Source organism: Citrus clementina, unplaced genomic scaffold (assembly GCF_000493195.1).
Source record: "Citrus clementina cultivar Clemenules unplaced genomic scaffold, Citrus_clementina_v1.0 scaffold_4, whole genome shotgun sequence".
NCBI lineage: Eukaryota > Viridiplantae > Streptophyta > Magnoliopsida > Sapindales > Rutaceae > Citrus > Citrus x clementina.
In genome coordinates this window covers 16,261,871-16,285,922 of record NW_006262274.1, presented here as the reverse complement: position 1 = coordinate 16,285,922, position 24,052 = coordinate 16,261,871, and the positions used below count along the sequence as shown (strand labels likewise).

At 34.4% G+C, this 24,052-nt stretch overlaps 1 protein-coding gene across 2 annotated transcripts; it reads left to right on the top strand.

Moving 5' to 3' along the window:
• Positions 1 to 3,677: 3,677 nt before the first annotated feature.
• LOC18045457 (integrin-linked protein kinase 1) lies at positions 3,678 to 13,341 on the top strand. 2 transcript variants are annotated; one of them, XM_006437148.2, is made up of 13 exons: positions 3,678 to 4,220; positions 5,044 to 5,118; positions 5,249 to 5,344; positions 6,019 to 6,104; positions 6,259 to 6,379; positions 6,576 to 6,655; positions 7,230 to 7,292; positions 7,456 to 7,533; positions 7,813 to 7,894; positions 9,941 to 10,062; positions 10,673 to 10,784; positions 12,219 to 12,528; positions 12,738 to 13,341. In XM_006437148.2, exons 1-12 carry the CDS (start codon positions 3,906 to 3,908, stop codon positions 12,312 to 12,314), a joined length of 1,326 nt encoding a protein of 441 aa, XP_006437211.2. In that variant the 5' UTR covers positions 3,678 to 3,905; the 3' UTR covers positions 12,315 to 12,528; positions 12,738 to 13,341. The 2 variants fall into 2 exon arrangements, with proteins under 2 accessions (XP_006437211.2, XP_006437209.1); XM_006437146.2 differs by having other exon boundaries at positions 3,684 to 4,220; positions 7,415 to 7,533; positions 7,809 to 7,894.
• Positions 13,342 to 24,052: the final 10,711 nt, after the last annotated feature.

Sequence of the window (24,052 nt, the reverse complement as noted above, 5' to 3'; positions counted from 1 at the left end):
TAGATGCTTCTCTCAAAACTAATGCCGGCTATAAGGATGTTAATGATGGTCTTTCTTGCAATTTTTATCCTACCTTGGGTTGTGCTAATAAGGATCAACATGAATCTTAAGAGGTGCTGCAAAACTCAGCAAGTCTAGAAGTGGGAAAACTCAAAAGGAGGCAGTGGAAGCGTCTGGCAATGATAGAAAGTTCTACTCCAGTTTCTATTCCCTTGGCTATGGCATCAAAAAGGCTCATTAATTAGAGGGTTGCAGATAAGAATGGCTCTGGCAAACGAGTATGATTAGCGTATGAGGATTATGCCCATAGGGTTGTTGATGGTGGTTCAGTGATTTCTACTAATATTTCTTCACAATTATCAATGGTTCCTAAGTCTCAGCCCCATCAATCGCAATGAATGTCTTATGTTTGAATGTTCGAGGTTTGAGGAATCCTGAGACATTCCATGCACTTTGAAAAATTCCCCATGAGACATAGACAAATATTATATTTTTGTGTGAAACTAGATTAACTGTGTCTGAGATGCAACATAAGTATTCATGTTTGAGGTTTGAAAATTGTTTGGTTGTTGATCGCCGCAAACGTGGGGAGAGGGTTTAACTTTGCTCTGGCAGCGAGAGATTAATTTTTTGTGCATTCCTATGGTTGGCACCATATTAATGCCACTATACGGATGAAATATGATTTCATATGGCATTTTTCTGGAATGTATATGCATCGGGAGGCTGCTTTGAAAATCATACATGGCAGCTACTACATAGATTGCATTCTTTCTTTTTTTTTACCCTGGATAATTGGAGGTGATTTTAATGAGATTTTGAAATTGTCAGAAAGACTTGGTAGGTTGCCTAGGGATTTGAAAATGATGCCAAATTTTGAATCTGTTTTGTAAGATTGTAAACTACTAGATATTTTTGTAGATCGTCTTCTACACAATTTTTGTAGGAAGGCTCTGAGTTTTTTCAATGTCGTCACTCATCTCGTTGCTTGGGGTTATGATCATAGTCATATTTTGGTATCTTTTAAAAATTCGGTTGGTTATGCTAATAAGGTTTCTTCGTGTAAGCGCCATTTACAATATGAGGCTTTTTAGAAGGAGTATGGTCAGTGCTGTGAAATTATTTTTCGCTATTGTCAAGGTCATCGTTTCGGAGAGGTGGATCAGGTTGATATTTTTTAGCAGAGGGTTCGTTCAACAGCTACAGCCTTGTCTCAGTGGAGCAGTCATAAGTTTAGGGGTTGGCGTAAGCTGGTGGATGCAAAAATATTTTAATTGCGAGATTTGTGGATTAGTAGAGAGCATTATACAGATGGTAGCTGTATGCATCGCTTAAAGGCTGAAATTGATGGGCTTCTACATGAGAAAGAGCAATATTAGATCGTGTTTCATGGCTACCACGTTATTGGTCAATGCCATGGCATCATATTGTATATGTGAACAGTACCATACAAGTTAATAATTTCGTATATGTAAATAATACTATATACAAAAACAGTACCATATACCCCTTTATGTTCTTCCTAAGGTTTTCAACTGTTCTGAGCTAAAAAATGCCATCTGTTTTGCTGTTCGACTTCTCGTTAATCGTGAAATGGACACAAGATCCCTAGAATACATAAATATTTAAATTATAATAAAATACACACAATTAAATGTTAGAGGATTTGAACACATAAAAGTAGAAATATTAGTGAGATTTAGAGCACAAAATGACAATTATATCATTTATAAATATGCATTCTCTAGTACTAAACTATAGATGTAGTGTTTACGTACTTTTGTTAAGTCACTTGCTGCAAGGGCGTTACAGGCTATGTATTTTCATTATTGTTCATTTCTTGATACATGCATGGGCAGTAATCCATCCTTTATTTAATGGAGTATCCTTTGAGGGCAATAGTTATTACAGTGCATAATTTTATGAAGACTAGGGTCTGGACAGGATGTTCATATTTACCAAGATATTTGAATTCTTAGACCTCTACTGTTCAAACCTATTTTGTCAGTTTTCTTAGGAGATGACGCTATGGTAGCTGAGTTGTTTTAGGATGAAAATGTCTGGAATATAGATATGTTACACTGGCATTTTTCAACGGCAGATATCTATTATATTCTGAAGATTAAATTACCACTGTAGATTCTTCATGATCATATTATGTGGTATTTCGATTATAGTAGGGAATATTCTATTAACTCTGGGTATTATGTCGCTTAGGGGAAGAAGAATTTGTCACATCTTGCAATGTCTGCTGGTTCTTCTCATCAGTGGTCCTCAATTTGGAAATCGAAAGTTCCCTCCGAAATCAGATGGTGTACTCTCTTTAATTTGATTTCTACTGTGTGTAATCTAATGTTGAAAAGGGTTGTTGCTGACCTAAGGTGTATACTGTGTGGAAACCTTGGTTAATTAGTTTTGCACGCTTTATTTGTTTGTGGGCATGCTTATGATGTGTGAGATTTATCTCCTTTTTCTGGGTCTATTTTGCCTAGTTGCTTTTCTTGTTTGTGGGAAGTATAAGACAATGTGCGTTTAGTCTTTTCATCAGATGAGCTTTATTTGTTTGTTTTGCTTATGTGGGGGATTTAAGGGCAAAGGAATAAACTTTTGTATAATGGGGCTATTGCTTGCTCTTTTTCTGTCACGTCTTGTGCTCAAGGGCTGTCTGATGCTTTTCGTCAACAATCCTTTACGTGTGCAGGTGTTTCTTAGCCAATAGCTTCCCCTTATGTTTTGGGAACCACCTCATGTTGGGTTGGTTTAAGCTTAATTGTGATGCGGCTGTCAATTCTCAACAATGTATGGGTAGTAGTTTTGGGGTTGTGATTCGTAATCATGAAGATTTAGTTGTGTTACCAGGGGCTCACATTGATGTTTATTCTGATGATGTTAATGTGGCTGAGGCGGAAGCTTTACACTTTGGTTTAGGACTCACCAAGAGAGGCTGGTTGGTCTCTGACTCTCTGTTGGTTATCAAATTGGATTCGTTGTATGTTTCTTTGCTTATCCAAGGGTAGCAAAGTACGAACACTAATATTTTTTTTTATTTATAGTTTTTTTTTTTTTGATTACATGAGACTATTGCTCAAATTACAGTTCAAATTACAACTCATATTACATGAGAGTATAATTGATATGTACAATCATATATTTATACTGAACCCTATTGATATGAATACTGATATGACACCGCTCAGATTTTTAAACCTCTCAAATATTCGAGGGATGTCAAACTCCCATCCTGGGAGAAAGACTGTCTTCACTCGAGCTCAAGGGCTCCAAGGAAGAATATTTAAATTAAACCCCTACAATGCAACTGCGGGGGCTCGAACCCCTTCCCTCGCATTTGTGAGGGAGGGGCTCTAGCCACTTGGGCTAAGCCCAAGTGGTTTTTTTTTATTTATAGTTGAAATACAACAACTGATTATACCAAAACATAACTTTAGGATTTAATATATATTTTAAGGAATTGCAATCGAGCTGCGGATAGTTTAGCTAAATTTGCACTTCGTCTTTGTAGTTCTTTTATTTTGCTTGAAGATTTTCCGCAGTCACTATCTTATTATTTTAAAGATTTTCTCATTCTAATTTAATGAATATTTTCTCTATTAAAAAAAAAAAAAAATTACCACACCCCTTTTAGTCGGCTTTAGTAAAACTACCTCGGTCTTAAACATAAGAAAAAACAAAAAAAGAGTAAGAAAAGTTTTAGTCCCCCTTTAGCCATCCCAGCTCTTTTTATTCTTATCCTTAAATATTCTCCTCTCCCCTTTATTCTCTTCTCTTCCCTCTGTTTTCCTACGCATAAAATATCTACACGCTCACTCTTCAAGCAAGCAAACAACAAGACAACCTAAATTCTCTCTGTGTCGATACTTTCGACAGAAGTTTTCCGCTCAGCTCCAATGGAGTCAAAATCATCTGCTCGATTCACCTTGGGCAAGCAGTCTTCTCTGGCGCCGGACCAGCCGCTTCCAGCCGACGACGATGCTGACGGCTCCGAGGCCATTGACCCCAGGGTGAGGCTCATGTACATGGCTAATGAAGGTGATTTGGACGGGATTAAGGAGCTCTTAGACTCCGGCACCGATGTTAATTTCCGTGACATCGATAAACGCACCGCTTTGCATGTTGCCGCTTGTCAGGGAAGGACTGATGTTGTACGGCTGTTGCTCAGCCGTGGAGCTGACGTGGATCCTGAAGACCGCTGGGGCAGCACTGTAATTTTCATTAATCCCTTTCTTGTTCGAATTTTTTAGCAAACACTTAACACTTGTGTGATTGCTTTCTGAAAACCCTTTTTAGAATCACCTTAGGTGCGTTGGGTATTGTTTTCATATCTTGTTTTCTATTTTTCTGAATTTAGAAATAGATTATTTCTCAAAATATTTTTAAAATATAAAATTCATTCTACATTTTTAATAAAAGAAAAAAAATTCTTGTTTTGTTTATTTCCCAATACAGTATTAGGCTTCAATGAATAACTTTCCTCTATAATCTCTCAAAATGATAATAATAACAAACATCATTAATATTAATAATAATAATAAAAACAATAACGTCATTATTATTATTATTATTGATATTATAAAAAAAAAATTTCCCCGTCCATAAAACTTTTCTTTTCTTATACATTATGATATTTATGTTTTATATATTAATTAAATCAAGTATATATAATCTATCATTTTTCTTTAAACAAATATAATTAACAACATCACCTAATTTATTCTTAAAATTAGAATAACCAAACTAATTAAATAACAATAAAAATAATTATATATTAATTGATGTTTATTTAATGAAAATTATTTCAATAATAATTCTTTAAAATATTCCTATAAAACGGATTTGATTATTAATAATTCTTTAAAGTATTCCAAGTGTTTTTCAAATTTGTTTTAATTCAATTGAGGCTGTTCACTTTTTCTTACTCTGTTCTTGTATACCTTTTGCAAATCTAAGTAATAATCATTTTCAGACAATCAAACTCACAAATGTGACCATTAATAATGAGCTAATAATTCATAGTTGATTGAACAGCCTCTTGCAGATGCGGTGTATTACAAGCACCACGACGTGATCAAACTTTTGGAGGAACATGGTGCAAAGCCTTCAGTATGTATCAACACCTGTCAATGTCCTATTTGCCCTGTGATTTTCAGTTCCTGTCGCACTCTGTCTTTCGTGATTTTAGTATGATCTCCTGAACCTTATTGCATCTGTATATGTGGTTCTGTCTGTTCAGACAGCTCCCATGCATGTTCAAAATGCTCGTGAAGTCCCAGAGTACGAAATTGATCCTAAAGAGCTCGATTTTTCCAACAGTGTTGAGATTACAAAGGTATCTTATAAGCACTTCTCCACTGGTTGTTTCTTATTTCTATTCTTGGTTTTAAGTTCGATAAGAAAATGTATATGGATAAATAGGGATGGAAGGAATGCTTTTTTTGCTTGAGCGTCAACCTTTAGCACACTTTTTGAGTTATAGAAAAAGCTTTTATATGGGATCTGACATCTGATTCCACTCTGCCCGATATAGTATGGCTTCCTATGTATGACGTTAAAGCAGTCAATTGGGATTCCTTGTTAAGGCCAAACTTGTGTGATGTCTGATTGTTATGATTCTTTGTGGTTAAATGTTGCACTAATTTATTATTATTTTTTCAAAAAATAAAATACTTTTAGCTTTATAAGAATGCGATTACTGAAATTGAAATTTAAGCTCTCATATTTGCATTAAATCAGAGAATTAAGATATCAATGAGTCTTCAAGTTGCAAAAATAAAGATTACAACATACTGATCCGTTTTAAGTTTTACAGTCTGCAAGCACATGTTCTTGCTTCTTTATGTTGTTATTTTTTTTTTAATATTTATTTTTCGTTCTTTCTTGGGCATGGCAAATGCCTTCTATATTCTCTGAAAATGCTCCATTTAGTCCAAGCTTTTCATCTGTGAAAAATATCAAAACTTGATAAGGGATCCATTGTATAAACTATCACCTCATTGATAATAGGGAACTTTTCGGATTGCATCATGGCGTGGAACACAAGTTGCTGTGAAAACACTTGGAGAGGAAGTTTTCACTGATGAGGATAAAGTGTGGGTTGGTCTAATACCATCACTGATTTTTGTTCCTTTTTCTTATTTTTCATTTTTTCATTTTCTTAAAGTTTCTTTTAATTTTAATTTTTGGAGTATGCTTTCTGGAATCTTTCTTGCGACTTTGGAGTTTCATTGCTGCTTGGCATTGCAGGAAGGCATTCATTGACGAGCTTGCATTACTTCAGAAAATTCGTCATCCAAATGTTGTCCAGTTTTTGGGTGCTGTAACCCAAAGCACTCCAATGATGATTGTCACAGAATATTTACCCAAGGTTTATTTTATTCTGCAGTTACTATAGCAAGGCAGACCTTATATTGGTGACTTGTTGTAGTGCTGTTGAATTTTAGTTCTGAATCTATTGTTTTTCATCATTTTGTCCTCGGGGATATTGATTTGATTGTATACAATTGGCATTATCTGTCTTCATCAATCAAAGTTCTTATGCTTTTACTTGTAATTACTTGCAGGGAGATCTCCGTGCATATCTGAAGCAAAAGGGTGCATTAAAGCCCACACTAGCTGTGAAGTTCGCTCTTGACATTGCTAGGTTGGCTTCCCGGTTTGCACAGCAAGTCTATCTATTACTTTTTGGCTTGCTTGCTGCAGAGCTATAAGTGATGCGTGATTTATGGTTCTAAGTTTTCAGGCATAATCATTGAGTTGGAAATTTGGAAAATGTATTATGAGATTTGAGATAATTTGTTTTTATCCTTGTAGAATTTTAAACACGTTCTGTAGTTCTTTTCATATCTTAGCAATTAATTTAAATGAGGCCATCATGTTTGAAGTTGAACTTCTTATCTTTATATCCCTTAGCATTTGCATTTGCAATCAATTAACAATTAATATGCTTAGAAAATGGTAGGACACATATACGACTGTGGGAGAAATTTTTTGTAAATTTGACGTGGCTTTTAGACCATATAAATTGCTCTGCGTATTTTTTGGAGTGATATATTGTAATTTGTGTCTTTGTTTATTTCTAAAACAATATGCTCTGGTCTTTGTGTTATTCTTTACCCATCCTTTTTGAGTAGGAGGGACCATTGTACATTGATATATTTGATGAATTATTAGGTGTTTCTTTATATCTTGATTGGAAGTCATCATGTCTATTGTAGGGGAATGAATTATTTGCATGAAAACAGACCTGAAGCAATAATTCATCGGGATCTTGAGCCTTCGTAAGTTTTCAATCTTACATCCCCCTCAACTGTGCATGTAAAGAATTAGAAAGTATGAATGATTAGTACCTGAATGGTTAAGACTGTTTTAAAATTTCTCAACTGTTCGAGTAAGATAACAGAAATATACTGCGGGATGATTCTGGGCATCTGAAAGTTGCAGACTTTGGACTCAGCAAGCTACTGAAATTTGCAAATACAGTAAAGGAAGACAGACCTGTGACATGCGAGGAAACTTCCTGTAAGCTTTCTTCTTTGGGTACACTTCTTTATACTGTTTTCTTTGATTAATGCTAGCTTAGCAGGCTATGTACGATAGATATTTAGCCTTGAGAAAGAATTAGACCAGCTCGGAATTTTAAGTGACTGTCCGGATCAAAATTTGCTGCATGGGCTCCTATCCAAATAGGATCTCCAAGCAGTCTCTTGCAATAGGCAAAATTTTGAAGTTTTAAAAGTTAAATATTTGTGTGCTTTAATGGTAAATGCTTCATGTCATCCATTTTTTTTGGCCAGGGAGATATGCAGCCCCCGAGGTTTACAAAAATGAAGAATATGACACTAAAGTGGATGTGTTTTCATTTGCTTTGATCTTACAAGAGGTTCTTCCTCTTGCCCTCTCTCCCTCTCACTCTTCCCCGACACCCACCTCTACCTCATCTTCCCCTCTCCACCTCGTCTTCAAATAATACATGATATTGTTTCCAATATGCTTTAGGATATGTAATATGGGTGGTGGATATTAGGTTGCAATTAGTAAACATGGATGCCAACTTCAGCACTTGACAAGCTGATATTATATAACAGATGTTTGAGAAATCTTGTTAATTCAGCCTGCAACATAAGGAAATGAACTTGTGGCGGAGATAAACTGACCTTTTCGAAATTATACCTGTGACTCTTTTTGCAACTAAAGATTTCTTTGAATTTTCAGTTCACACATACTGCTATATTTCTTGATTATCATCACAAGGGATGTCAAAAGTTGAGGACACTGGATGTTCAGCATGGAAATTTAACAAATTCTCTATGGATGCACCAATCAGACTTAAATTATTGACAATCAACTTAGTTTGTTTCTAATTTGATTTTGCTGTGGTTACAAATATTATGCTTTTAACTTTACCATCAGCTGTTTGTGCATTTATATTTGCTGGAAGTTTAATGTATTTTGTTGGTTTGTTAATGTTACGTTACTTTGAAGTGACATTTAACTATCCCAAAGAGTGCATTATCATGATCAGATCCATTAGTCAAACTGTAATGCAAATGGATTTTAGCAACACTTTCTGTATGTTTGATCCAATCAGTATGTACCAGTACATACTGATATGGATTTAGAGCTATATATGAAATAGTTTTTAGCAATATTTTCTGTATGTTTACTTTTACTGCCTCAGTTTTACACTTGATGAATTCCATGTTGCTTGAATATCAATATTAGCATCTCCCCAAAAAAAAAAATGAAGTATAAAATTTAACACTTTATAATTAAGAAGATCCATTTGTCAAATTGTTAGAATGCAAATTTGCAACACCTTCTATATGTTTACTCAAATCAGTATGTGGTGGTACATACTTGCATCAATGCACAGCTATATATGCAAATAGATTTTAGCAACAGGTTCTATATATTTATTTTTACTACCTTAATTTTTACCCTTGATGAATTCCATGTTGCTTAAATATCAATAGCTGTCATCTTATGTTGTTTTAAGATCAAACGTGACATCCTCATTACAGTTGATGATATAATTGCTTTGGACATTTTTTTTCAAATTGATCATACATTGGATTTCCATGTTATCACTTTGGACTTTCTATAGTCTATATTTCTTGTTTATTTTTCTACTGATAATAGGCAAGTCTAAATTAAGTTGGTATTCAATCCATCAGATGATCTTGTTTCTCCACAATCAAAGTATTGATCCTCCCTGTATCCTTTTGTTGATATTTTTATTATTTGGATAACAAACAAAACTTGTATATATTAACAATGAATGGGTTTTAAAAAAGTGAGCAAGCTGTCCACTAGACTAGGATCAGCATGAAGACAACCTTATAATCTATACAAAACAAAACTAAACCACTCAAGTTCAAAAGACTAACCAAAGAAATTCTGTCCACTAAGCTAGGATCAGCATGGAAACAAGTTATTCAATTTCAGCCCAAAACCTGATGCTGGTACTGCAGTGGATTGATAATTTGACTGATTTACCCTTGATCTACATTCTAGCGGAGGCTGGTTTAAGATTATGAAGATGAAAGAAGTGTCTTGAAATTCCTTTGTCAGTGACACCCAAAGCTAGCAAATGAACTCTTTCCCATAAACATTTAACATATTCCCTAGCCAAGCTATATAAAAACATTATTCAATTTCTTTTTTGCCAATTCACCCCAAAAGAACCACAAACCAGAACACTTCCATAAAAGTTCTGTATATGTAAAATTGGTTGATTTGTGTGCATCGTTGATTAGTAATATATCAAATTAGTTGAGTTATTTATCATTTTGATTACTTGAAAGTTGATTACTGGGTTTTTGTGGCATAAAGTTGTCAGGTTACATACTCTAGATTAGATATATTGCATGTAAGGATGATGCTTTTTCTGGGTTCCAATAATTTATTTAATCTGCTGTTACTCTAGATGATTGAAGGTTGTCCACCATTTCCCACAAAGCAAGAAAAAGAAGTTCCTAAAGCATACATAGCGAATGAGCGGCCACCATTTAGAGCTCCGACAACGCATTACGCTTATGGATTAAGAGAGTAAGTCCGAGATCAATCTTGCTTTCTTCATATTTGTGGTGTTCTTCTGTAGACATATATGGGTATATTGCTGGTTGATCCTGTAGTCACCCAATTTTTTCAGATGATGGCATCATGATTTTCCCATGATTCTTTTCTATCTCATCACAAAAGCTGGCATACGTTTTTATGCAAAGTCAGAATTCCTAAAAGAATGCAATAAGGTGGAATTGGCTTCAATATCGCTAGGCCAAAGTTTGACATTGTTGAAATTGAGCTTTTATTGTTTTAAGAGATAAGGGGAATGAATCAAATTGTACTTCTTTTGTTAGCCTATTCGTGGATACATTCAGATTTCGGCCATAAGATAGCAACATTAAACAAATTGAGATTTCTCGTTTCCTTTTATCTAGTGATTCCAGTTGCCATTCTTTAGGCTGGTGTGTGGTATCCAGGGACCCTTGTTTTTTGCACCCTTTTTTGGTTGCTTTCATTGTTCCATGGCAAATGTGTAATTTAGAGGTCAGAGGAACGTTATCATACTATATATCATTTATAACAATGTTTCCATTTTGTCTTCTCACTTGAGGTGGTTCACTGTTTGACAAAAGCCGTTTTGATTCTTCTTAAGGTTAATTGAGGATTGCTGGAGTGAGGAGCCATTCAGGAGACCAACATTCAGGCAAATACTTATGAGGTTGGATGACATAAGTGACCAGCTTTCTATTAAGAGACACTGGAAGGTATCAATTCTCTCTCTCTCTCTCTCTCTCTATCCCACTCTCCTTGCATGTAAGTTTTGTGTGTTCATGTGTGCGAGCACTGAGCTTTCCTTTAGCCTTATCGCCATCAAAGTGCTTATAATTTCTATGATAAACTTTTATAAATGACACATAATAGCAGTATTTGTAATGCATAGCAGGGTTGATTTTGTATAATGGCATATTCAAACACCTTTTTCACTTTACCCCATGTCTTAATTTGTCCCTCTGCAATTTTATTAAAGAATGTACCCCTTTCACTTTAATAATGTCTCATACTACCTTGACAGAAAATTATTTATCCTTGAAAGGTAATGGAAACTACTGAAAACAAATGTTTTTCCTTGTTCTCCAGTTGGTTATTAAACTTTAACAAATGACGACCTGTTTCAAGGACTAAGAGAGAAAGAATGGATTGTAAAAAGTTCTCAATATAACTCTACACTAGATCTTCTGAAGCAACTGAAATTGATTCAGTAGCGAACCTAGTTCATGTTCCATCCAAACGTTCATCTGTTTTTTGTGACTTGATTAGAGTTGCTCTTTATGGTTTATTCAGGCATGGGGATAAGGCTGGGAGTTTCATGTAGTGAAAGTAGCATTGTATTGTTTGCTTACATTTTTTGCCCAAGGCATCTTCAATTCTTTGTTTAATGTGATAATGTATGGATACATTGGTTGAGTTTCTGGCAAGTTCTCTCTCATTATCTACCTCCTTACCTTCCATCTCTCCCTCCTCTAATCAATTTACTTTCAATGTTTAAAACTACATTAAAATATCTCATGTATCCAAAACCATGATAGGAAGCTTGATTTGCAGTATGAGAGAGAGTCAAATTAAGGGGACCAAGCTATCAAATTTGCTGCCATGATGTTAGGATATACAATTCTTTTGAATTTGGATATCAATATGTTGATGATGTGTGAAGCAGAAGCCAAGAGAGAAGTGGCTAAGTTCTGTATGTACAAGTCTGTGGTTCATGCGACAATCGATTTTGTGTTTTCTGTTAATTTAAATGGAAAGTCTACCTGCAAGGGACATTTACTTGCAGTAGTGTGAGGCGAAATTTGATTCAAATAACTTTCTAGAATTAGTCTAGTTGCTGCAAATTTGCAGTTAACTCAATACAATGTGATTCCTTGAGCAGCATTAATAATGAGGAAAGTAAGAAGTGAAGGAAAGTTGGCCCTTCTTGCTGTGTGATTTAGATTTACCAAAATAAATTTCTTTCTTGAACCTTAGAAAGATAGTTCCTGATCCTAGATAAGTAATATAAGAACTAGGTGAATGCGCTTGTTGCATAATCCTAGGTTATTGGCGTTTTGGGATATCATCTGGAGCTGTTTAAATGCATTTTGTTGCCTGTTTTATCTTGAGAAAAAATATGAGTCTTATCCAGTACCCTGCATACTCAGGTTGGGCCGCTAAGATGTTTCCAGAGTCTTGCAGCCTTGTGGAAGAAAGGTCATGCAGATCCAAGCAGCCGTTCATCTCGCTCTACAAACAGATGAGTAACTATTGCTTTGGCACGTGCATAATTTCAGTTCCTTACTACCCGGAAATCTGGAGCTTTTTATGGCTGGTTTTACTGATGAGTTCATATTAATTGTTTTTGCCAGAATCTTGTTTGAGTTGTCAGGCCTGTCTCATCCTGTATTTTGAGTTCATTTCTTCCCTTCATGCTCTTGAAATAAGATGTACAGAAAATTGAAAGGACCTGACAAGGTAATTAAAAAATAAAGAAAGAACTATGAATTGTTGTTACATTCCCTCCCTCCTTTCTCCGTTAATCTTTTCCATCTATGAAATTGAAGTTTACACAGTGTTGAACCTTCTATTTTTTATTTTTTGAAAAAGAAGATTAAATGAAATTTACAATAACAGTATGAAAGCAATCTGAAGTTTTGAGCATTCTCGTGAATTTTTTTGTGAAGTGTTTGGTATCTTCGCAGCAACCAGCTTCCAGTCATTTCTAGTTTATGATTCTGAAGTGCTTGGATTAATCAAATGAAACTTTTTAAGGTTCTAATTCACCGTGTCAACTGACACCTACATTTGAGATCATGTTATTTGCTCAAACTTTGGTGCCAAAAATTCACTCGAAAGTTCTGGAGCTCAGTCAATGTGAGTTTAGAGAAACAAGCAACTGTATGACTCCGATTATGTGGCAATGATGGGTTTCTCTCAAGAGCAGGAACGGATGAATCTCGTTCCTCCTGTGCTGTGGTTCTTTGTTTCTGCAGTCTTGCTTTAATTATTGTAATTTTGCTGTGCTATATAATGGCATTGGAGGAAAAATAGATGGTCTGATGATATAGAAAAACAGTTGGATGTTCATGTTATGCCTCTTGTGGACTCAATAAGAGAACAAGATATCATATCTGAAGTTCTGATTCCAAAGATGGCGAATGTAGATGAACATTGAAACTGGCCTCTTGTTCCATGTATTTTTAGTGGACGGTTGATGCTGTCCACAGACACAGAGCTCTTATTCTGGGTGCCAAGGATTTTGACAATACTCAAAAACTTGTTCAATTCTTTTTGGCTTTGTGTGGGTGTCAGACATTGTTTGGATTCATGTATCTGTGTGGTCTAATAAGAAAAGGGAGAACAGCAAATTAATAAAATGCAACTTTACATGCAAATAGCTTCTAATCCTAAAATACAAAAGCTGGTTTTGGCCGAACCTAATCTTCCGATCGATGTTTGATAATAAACAATATCAAAAGTCACTAATATTGTTTGCAGAAAAAAAGGTTTAGATAAATTAAATAAAAATATATATTATTTCTATCCATGGATTTGTGTACTAAGTTTTAGAAAAAAAAGAAGAAGTTATGATTTATTTTGTATAAAATGTATGGCATTATTAAATCGTGTGGATTAAATATCTTATAGCTCACATAATTTATTTTTATCATTTTGTATTTTTATCAAACAAAAGAAGTTATGGCACATTGGTTGATACAAGAGTTTTTTTTAACTCTATTACCACTGTTACACTTTCGAACAATGAATTTCTATCCATTCATAATAAGAATCGCACAGCAAAATCTTGTCGACAGTGGCATGTTCTTTAGTTACCAATTGGCCACCCGAACGTTAATCCGGAGCAATTACGTTTATGCATCAAGGAATGAAGCTCCTCTAAAACGAAATATTTCTCCCCATTCTCTTCTTTAGCCAGCAAACCTGTCTCATTCCCTCTCTTATATTCTTCATTGTTCGAATAGACTTTTGCCTTCCTTCTTAAACCACCTTGTTAATTAACCAAGTTAGACTTGGTGAGGTGTTGCCGTCTTTCAGACATCATGAATCTCAACTTGCTCATATCACAAATAAAACACAATAAAATTAAGACAAAAAGAAAACCTTATCATACCAGGCCCTAGGAACCTGTTTCAGACCATATAATGCTTTAAAAGTTGGCATATCTATCCATCCTTAATTAACAGCAAATGCCGCTAGTTGAGCAGTATAAACATCTCCAGAAAAATCATCATTAAGGAAAGCATTGTTTAATATCTGTTTGCCTGACCGTCCAATTCTTCACTACCATTTAATTGAGAATCATTCATGATTTGACAACGGGGTTAAAAGTCTCAGAATAGTCCACGACAACTGTTTGATGAATCCTTTTGGCCACAATTTAGCTTTATACTTTGACATTGTGCTATCAGTATTTTATTTGGTTCTAAAAACCTACCAACACTTCAGATAGAACCACCGTCTTAACCTTTGTCCAAACACTTATGATTACTAAAGTTAAAGAAGGAATTTTTGAACCAAAGGCGTTCTTATCATCACACAATATTTTAGAACCAACTACAGTTGTAGAAGCTTTATGATCCTCTGTGGAAAGTAGCCATGTAGAATGAATTTGATGCCCTTGTTAAGAGCAAAAAAAAAACAAAAAAAGAAAACAGCACTTTGCCCTTAGCAGAAATCCGCCGAGGAATTGCCCTGAGGTAAAACTCCTTGTTAAGCTTTAACACATTGGAGAAATAGAAATCTAAAGCTAACTATAGACCAACGTTAATGTTTTATTGATACGGTTAGCGTTCAATTAATATATATATATATATATTCCCTTTAAATATATATGAATCATTTCTAGGGATGGTAATGGGGAGGGGAGGGAACCGACATCCCCACACTCATCCCCAAATATTCTACATATATCCTCGTCACTGTTAGAATTACTTGAGGGAATTCTCGTCTCCTCCCCGAATAATAAGAGGGGATCCCCAAGGGGTCCCCGATCTCCGAATAACTGATACGTTTTTAATTTCTGAACTTGATTTAATCATATTAAAATAAAATAAAAAATTTAAACAAAAGTAAAGTTTGACAATATATCTTACACTAACATTAATTCAATAGAAACATCACACTAAAAAATACAAATCATCATAATAATTATATTCGTCAATCTTCATAATCCTATAATAAAAAGAAATTATTTTTATATCAATAATGAAATAAATGAAATGGGTATAGATAGTAAAAATAATATTTTCAATAAAAACATTTACTCTTGCACCTCGTGCTCATCCTTTTTTTCCTCAAGGAATGTGGCAAATTGAGAGATAACATTACGTTTCAAATCTAAAACAATAAAAATAATATAAGCAATATCACTCATAATCTAAAATAGTTTTGGGCCAAGACTTTTGAAATAAGGTATAATTGAATAGTAATTAGGACTACAACTAGTTAACTAAGCTCTTAATTTTTATAGTTGATTTGTACAAATATTTTGATATTTGTTATTTATACTAATATTTAATATTTTATAATTTAAATTTTATTAATCATTTATTAATAATTCTAGAAAATAAAATCAAAATTAAATTTTAATATGAGGAAATGGGGAATGGGTGAGGGGATGGAGATTCCACCTCATCCCCATCCCTTTCCCGAATAAAAAACTGGATAAAATATTGTCCCTATCCCTTCACCGAATAAGAAATTGGGTTCAAAATCGTCCTCATTCCCTCCCCGAATAGGGAAAATCCCCAAGGGTCTCCGTCCCCATGGGGACTTTTGCCTTCCCTAATCCTTTCCTTAGCCTTTGATGATTTCTCTCTAGTAAAATTATTTAAAATTCAAATTCTAAAAAGATGGAGTTGGGAACTGGGAAACTATGGAGTTGGGAACTGGGAAACTACTAAGTTTGAGTAAAAATACCATCATTTTCGTTTATTTCTACTTTTATTTTGAACTTATTTATTACATATACTGATATACATTTCTTAATAACTTCAATTACCTCACATAACGTTTGAGATATTAAGTTTTTAATATACACATCTCTTCAATCTTGGACAAAATAATTTTCTTTTTACGTAAATTGAACTACTTTCAATATGCCCCACTTCGATCAAACACTAAATGTGTAATTAAAATTATTGCAAATATTAATCCAATGCAAATTATTGCTACACATAGGCATGGCCAATTCACAAGATTTCTATATAAGGGTGGATGGATGCCAAAGTAAATTATACGCAATGAGCATAAGGAATTAAGCATAACGATGCAAAGCAATTATGTAAATGAAGGGGTTGAAATTTTTACCTTCACACGTATTTATAGTTTGTGGAGAACTTGTCACGATCATTGGCCTCGAATCCGGTGAGTGAATACCTAAAAAAGACACTTCGATACTCAAGTTAGTGTTTAATGAAGATTAAAAAAAGAAGAAAGATGGAAATGATAGGTTCTCTCTAAGTATGAATAATACTTTTGGAGGCCAAATACCATTTTCTCTTAAAGATGAGTCTCTATTTATAGATGATGAGTGATGTGGATTTAGGGTTTTGCTTTAAACCCAAACCTAATGACATGTGTCACCCATAATTTATGCACACGTAAAAGTGAATTTGGTCATAATGAATTATTCCACATATGCATATTTTCCTGACATTATGACCTTTGAGCATGATTTTCCTAGACCAATGGATTAAGGAAGTAATTCCCTCTCTTGCCATTTTCGGAAGAATTTTTCCTTAGGTGTTATTCCCTTGGAATAGTTGGGGTGTTGTTGCCCGGAATAACTTCTTTTATTTGAATAGATAGACATGTGGCATGGTTTAGTGCATTTGAAATATGACACCTATATTACTCCCTCTGCAAGTGTATTTTCTTTAGCAAATACTTTAATTGGAATAAGAAGTTTTGACTTTTGTTTGACCGGCCATGTGGCCTTTTTTAAAGAACTATGCTTTGGGTGTTTGAATTTTGGGAGGAATGTATCAATGAACTTTTCTCTTTGTTGACTTAAGGAAAAGTGAACTATTTTCTCTTAATTGAAGTTTTTAGATGAAATGTTATCTTTTTGAATTCTTTCTCTAAATTGAAATTCCAGGAGGAAATTGAATTCTTTCTCTAAATTGAACTATTTCCTCTTAATTTGCTTTTGATAAGCAGATATTTTATGCCTTGGTTTAGCTTGACTCATTTTTGTCTTGGCTTGTATAGGGTTGGCCATTCCTTAGTTTGGCTTTCCCTTGTTGTCTTTGGCTTTTGTTTTCTTTCGTTAGCTTTTGCCTTGTTGGGCATTGGCTTTCTCATGGCTTTTCTTTACCACGGTCTTTCCTTAGCCTTTGTTTACCTTGTTGGGCATTGGCTTTCTCATGGCTTGGCATGCTCTTCTTGCCTTTCCTTTTGTTTGCCTAGGTTTTTTCTTAACCTTCGGTTGTCTTACAGGGCATTGGTCTTTTCTTGGCACTAGAAAAATGACTTATTCTGAAGGAATATTATCATGAAAGTTTTTCTCCTTGTTGGCTTAGGGACGTTTTTCCTTATTATTAGCTTTAGAAGAAGTGAAATATTTTCCAAAGGAATACTATTATGAAGTTCTACGAGGAAATTTTCCTTTCCTTTAACGGAGGAATGAATATTTCTTGTTCTTTAAACTTCTTCCTTGAATTGAAGTTTTATGAGGAAATCTAATTTTCACTTTATTAGGGATGGCAAAATCCGGGTCCAGGTGCGGGTTTAGCCTTTCCGGATCTAGATTAGGACGCATATTTTCTATACCGAACCCGAAAATAAACCCGCATTTTTCCACTCCGGGTTTAACCCGAGAAAATTCAGGTTCCCGGATTACGGGTTTTCAACCCGGATTGATGAATCCAATTGAAAAAAAAACTAAATTCAACTAAAAAATCAAATAGAAATGAAAATCCAGGATTTCAGCAAATCAAATACAAATTTAGGTTTTAAACAAACCAATACAAATCAGCTCATTCAATTCTTGGTTTGATATCATCATCATTATTGCTGCATTTGAATCAAATCGATCATGTTTCCAGCACTCTAATATATTAACAGCAACAACCAAGACTTTTAGTTTTTAACCCGTGAGTAGTTCTCCAGATTTGTTGAGTGGCCATTTTGAACCCTTCGCAACGGATTGCCTTATTTGTTAAAACTTCCTCCACCAAGTACTATTCTAATTTGTGTACGCCAGCATCGTGTGCCATCCCCTCAATAGCAACTACCTCGCCTTCTTCCTCGGGAAGAGAAAGGGCAGTATAGAACCGATACAACTCTTCAGAGTCCATGCAGAGAACAAATGAAAGACAGAAAAAGAAAGTTGAGATGAGTAGGCGAAAGAGAGAAGAAAGTGAAAGCACTTCGGTTGAGTGAATAATCACAACCAACAATTAAAAAATATTTCAAAATTAAATAAATTATAAATAATGATGATGATGAACAGCCGCATCATCGTTGGTTACCGGTCGTGCCAAAGAAAACAAGGAAACAACGGCTGGTGATAATGATGATGAACAACCGCGAAGGTGAAAACGATGATTTGATGAAAATGAAGATGAGCTAAAGAGGGACTGAGAGAGGAAATGGTTGCTACAGCTGTGAAAGTGTAAATGAGTTAGGGCACCATTTGGGCTTTTTTTTCCTATTTATATTAAAAATAATTTTTCAAAATTAATATTAAAATTAATAAATATCTGGGTCCAGATTCTAAATATATGGGTTCACCTGAACCCGGAATCGGACCTGGATATATGCGAGTTTTGAAAATGGCATCCGGATACCAGATTTATTTAATCCGATACGGGTTGAACCCGGTCCGAAAAATTCGGGTTTCGTCCGGGTCCGGGTTAAATTGCCATCCTTACACTTGATGTAGGAGGAAATATTTCTTGTTCTTTGAACTTTTCTCTTGAACTGAAGTTCCTAGAGAAAATCTTCATTTCCTTCGACGTAGGAGGGAATATATCTTGTTCTTTGAACTTTTTCATCTGTTAAAGTTCTAGCGGGAAATGAAAATTTTCCTTCGGCAATCCAGTTAGTTCTAAAATTGATTTTGAGATTTTTGGAAACATATATGACAATGTATGAGATAATCATGAGCGCTCATAAGACAATAATGAATGTGGATTCTTGTGAGATACATAGATATGAATATTTATGCATGCGAATGCTCATTAATACAGTGCATGAGTCATTTGAAAATATGGAATAATTTTCACATTTTGTGATCAATAACTTGAGTATATGAGTTATACATTATCTATTAGATTAATATTTTCAAGAGTTGAAATCATTCATATAGTCATGTCAGCTAAGATGAAATGTTTCTCATCTACAAGTTATCAATCTAAGTAAGCATTTAGATTAGTCCAGAATATGATTCAAATGGACTTTAGCTTTTTCTCTAGGGGGCCAATATCATGGCATCATCTGCTGTGGAAGCCATCTGGAAATTCTTTCTAGAGCTTCCTTAAGATCTTTTAAATTCCCTTTTGTAGGAATTTTGGAACCCGCGTTCCTCATCACTATCTGTTCTATGTGCCTTTTTTAGGTTGTTCTATGTGGGTTCAGACTTTTTCTTTTGGTGGGCCAATTTGCCTTTTCACCTATTTGTAGTTTTTTCGAGGCTATCTTTTGACTGTTGTTCAAGGGCAAGCATTATCCGCTGTGGAAGCCATCTGGAAGTTCTTTTTACAGTTTCCTTAAAATATTTTGAATTCCCTTTGCATGCATTCTAGGAACCTTTATTCCTTATCACTATCAGTTTCCTATGTACCTTTTTAAGTTTGTTCTGTGTAGGTTCCAACCCTTTCTTTTGGTAGGCTAATTTGCCTCTTCACCCGTCTTTTAATTTTTTTCAGGACTACTCTTTTGACTGTTGTTCAAGGGCAAGTAATTTGGTTTTTCTACTTCCTCTAGGAATTAGCATATAACATTATGAAATTTGTAAATAATCGAGAGTAAATACGAAAATGTAAAGGCTAGATGCGTAAAGATAATCGTTAGTTGTATAATATGTAAGGAAAGTTAGATTAGTCTACATTGGCGTAATATCCGTTTGTTTATTCCCTATCAGGAGGTGAATGTTTGGGTTGTCCTTAGCCTTACTTGTGGGTAATACCATGATTGTTAGATACAAGATCATGGTTATTCTATTAGAATATAAAATCATATTGATCCACGTCGGCTTAATACCCTTCATATATTCCCCTTGGTAAGGTAAATGCTTGGGTTTTCCTTAGCCTCAATCGTGGAAAAATAAATAAATTCCGAGGGAATAAATAAAATGGCATAAATGTAAATAAGTTAGCATAACTGTCAGGAATTAGTTTTAAAGACCATTTTGACCCTTTTTTATCATCTTGACATTCTACTATTTGGCCAAAGTTTTATGTTGACCAAATGAGCTTTTCATTTTCTTTACTCTTTATCTCCATCAACTCACTTGAAGAAGAGACCTTTGTTTTTTAGCTTGGATTTTTGGTTTTATCTCCTTTTTAATCATGTTTAAGGTTTAAACCTCATAATAAACCCATTTTTATTAGTATATGCAAGTATTCACCTCTTTTTACAACCATACACAACCAAATTTAATTTAAGAAAGTGAATTTAAAGTGGTGGTTGTGTGGCCTTTAAATGGCTTTCAACTTAGAAATTCCCCACAGACAGTGCCAATGAATGGGCTGAAATTTTTACCTTCACACGTATTTGTAGTTTGTAGAGAACTTGTCACGATCGTTGACCTCGAATTCGGCGAGTTGAGTACTTAAAAAAGACACTCCAACGCCGAAGTTAGTGTTTAATCAAGATTTAAGAAAAAAAGAAAGATGGAGAAGATATGTTCTCTATCTAAGCATGAACAATACTTTTGGAGGCCAAAAACTCCTTTCCCTTAGAGATAGGTCTCTATTTATAGATGATGAGTGATGTGGATTTAGGGTTTACTTGAAACCTTAAATCTAATGACATGTGTCACTCGTCATTTTTGTACACGTGGAAGCGAACTTGGTCGTAGGGAATTATTCCACATGTGCTTATTTTCCTGTCATTATGACATTTGGAAGTAATTTCCCTAGACCAATGGGTTAAGGAAATAATTCCCTCTCTTGCCATCTTTATGAGCTCCAGAAGAATTTTTCCTTGGGTGCCATTCTGCCGGAATAGCTGGGGTGTTATTACCCCAAAATAGTTTCTTTTATCTGAAAGGATAGACATATGGCATGGTTTGGTACCTTTGAAATATGGCACCTGTAGTAACATTTTATGTTACGGGATTAAATTACATATATAATGCCAGATTATTCATCATCCTTCACAATTTGCTTGCAAAGAAGGAAAAAAAAAAAATACAACATAAGTTTCAAAGGAATTCAATTAAAAAATATATTAGTTTTATCCATAAATTTCTATGAATTAAATTTAAAGAAAAAAATGTTGCACAGCAAAATCTTAAGAATAGCCTATTTTAAATCTTTTAGTTGGCCAGCCAACGGTCAATTCGTGGAGTAATTATTTTTCTTCATTAATGAATGGAGCTCCTCTAAAACAAAATATAGTTATATTTCTTCTTCTTTTTAACAAGCAAACGCACCTTCTTTCTCCTCTTATATTTCCGGTCGTAGGTGCCATATTTCAAAGGCACCAAACTATACTACCTATCTATCCTTTTAGATAAAAAAAGTCATTTCAAAATAATAACACCCCAGCTATTTCGAGGGAATAGCACTCAAGGAAATTTTTTTTTAGAGCTTTTAAAGATGGCAAGAGGGGAATTATTTCCTCAATATATTGGTCTAGGGAAATCACGCCCAAAGGTTATAATAACAGGACCATATGCATGTGTTGAATAATTCCCTACAACCAAATACACTTTCACGTGTTGACGGGTGACACGTGTCATTAGATTGAGGGTTCAAAGTAAAACCCTAAATCCACAACACTCATCATTTATAAATAAAGACCCATCTATAAGAGAAATGAGTTTTTAGCCTCTAAAAAAGCATGGTTCATACTTCATACTTAGAGAGAGAAACTCATCTTTTCCATCTTTCTTCTTTCTTTAATCTTGATCAAAGACTAACTTGGGCCTTGGAGTGACCTTTTCAGGTACTCACCTTGCCAAATTCGAGGCCAACAATCGTAATAAATTCTCCACAAACTACAAGCACAAGTGAAACTAAAAATCCAACGCCTTCACTCGTGATCCAAAATAGACTTTTTGTCTACTTTCTTAATGTTGATAGCTTCAAAAACAATTAACCATTTGCGATATGGTATTATATCCTATTTGTTTAAGTTCCAATATCCAAATTAGAATAGACAATGGGTAGGAGAACTTTCTTAAACCACCTTTGTTAACCAAAATAGACTTGGTGAGGTGTCGCAGCTTTTCAAACATCTTGAATCTCAACATGTTCAAAGCATAAATAAAATGGAAAACATAAGAAACGAAAAAAAAAGTAAAATTTACGCAAAATATATATATATATATATAAGATAACTCTTGTGCTAAGTAGAAAGCCGGGAGATTGAGATAGAGATCAGCACTAAAACTTACAAAGTTTCTCTGCAACAATAACAAAGGACAGAAACTATAAACGTCTTTTTCAAGAAACTAGAGAATTTAACTTAAAAATGACTTAAAATAACCATTTAACTATATCATTTAGTGAATGATGGTCAAAATAATACGATTTCAAGCACTTTCTATAATGATTAAAAAAATATATTGAAATTTCATGTTATTTATTTAAGGTAACTTTCATATCCATTTTATTTCATAGACCCCTACAATTTAGTTTGACTAGTAATTGAATTCTAAAGTACCAAAGTGCCCTTTCAAATAAAAAAATAAAAAAAAATAAAAAATACTATCAAACACTGGTTACCATTTTTGTTCAAATAAAAAAATAGATATCAATGACAATTACCAAAACATTAAATCCTATTCCCAAATGAAAATTTCAAAAACCGATCGAAATTAAATAACCCTATTGCCAAGATAAGAAAGAAAACTTTAGGAAAAAAAAACTTCAGCCAAAAAAAAAAAAAAAACACCATAAACAAGTCAAAATTCCAAAACCATAATACCTCCTAATAAACTTGAAATTAACCCTATTTTACGTTTCGAAAACTTTATATACAATATAAAAATTTTGATATTTTGTTTTCAAGTTTTTTAATTTGACCTCATACACGTAAGAAGCTAGAATCAAATCGCTGTCAAGTAGTGAATGGACCCGACCCACGTCAGCTTCCCAATTGGAGAACTGGTCTACGTTACCATGTCATGTGTCGCATGCATGCTCAATTTATCATACACGTCATCGTTGAGCCATTCAAACTCCCAAGATGTCTTTTGATGATGCCCATATACATAATATGTGAAAAGTAACGGGGGTGCGATTGTAAAAAGTGCTGGGGACGAATCGATAACCCTAAAAGTAGGTATCCAAAAAAAAAAACACATAACAAAACAAAAATCAACGGTCATTATCATGCGGTCTCTTAACCCTTCACCATCCTCATAATGTTTCACGTACTTTTGAGTCTCCCTTGTCCAGCTCCGCGTTAAGTAAAAAACAATTATACTCGCTGCATTATGCTGCCACGTGTAATCTATGGAAAAGTAAGCGGCTTTTGGTCGACTAGGCTTCATCATTTTGAGTTTTTGAGAGTCCGAATGCGCTTGGACCGCGTGATTGGCACGTGCGAAACTTTACTCCCACCTTGTTTCACTTCCAATGTAGCAGGGCTAGTAGCTGTAGGTAGTAGCCCATGAAATGGCGGCAAATCTAAATGCTCAATAGAAACGTTGTCTGTAATTGTCACACTATTTTTATATTATTTGGAAAATGAAAAACCTCACAATCGAGACTCTTCATTCTTCAAGATCAAGAGTAATAATAATATCACGGCATATAATTAATTATATTATTGTTGTTGTCCCTAAGTCAAAAGAATCGCG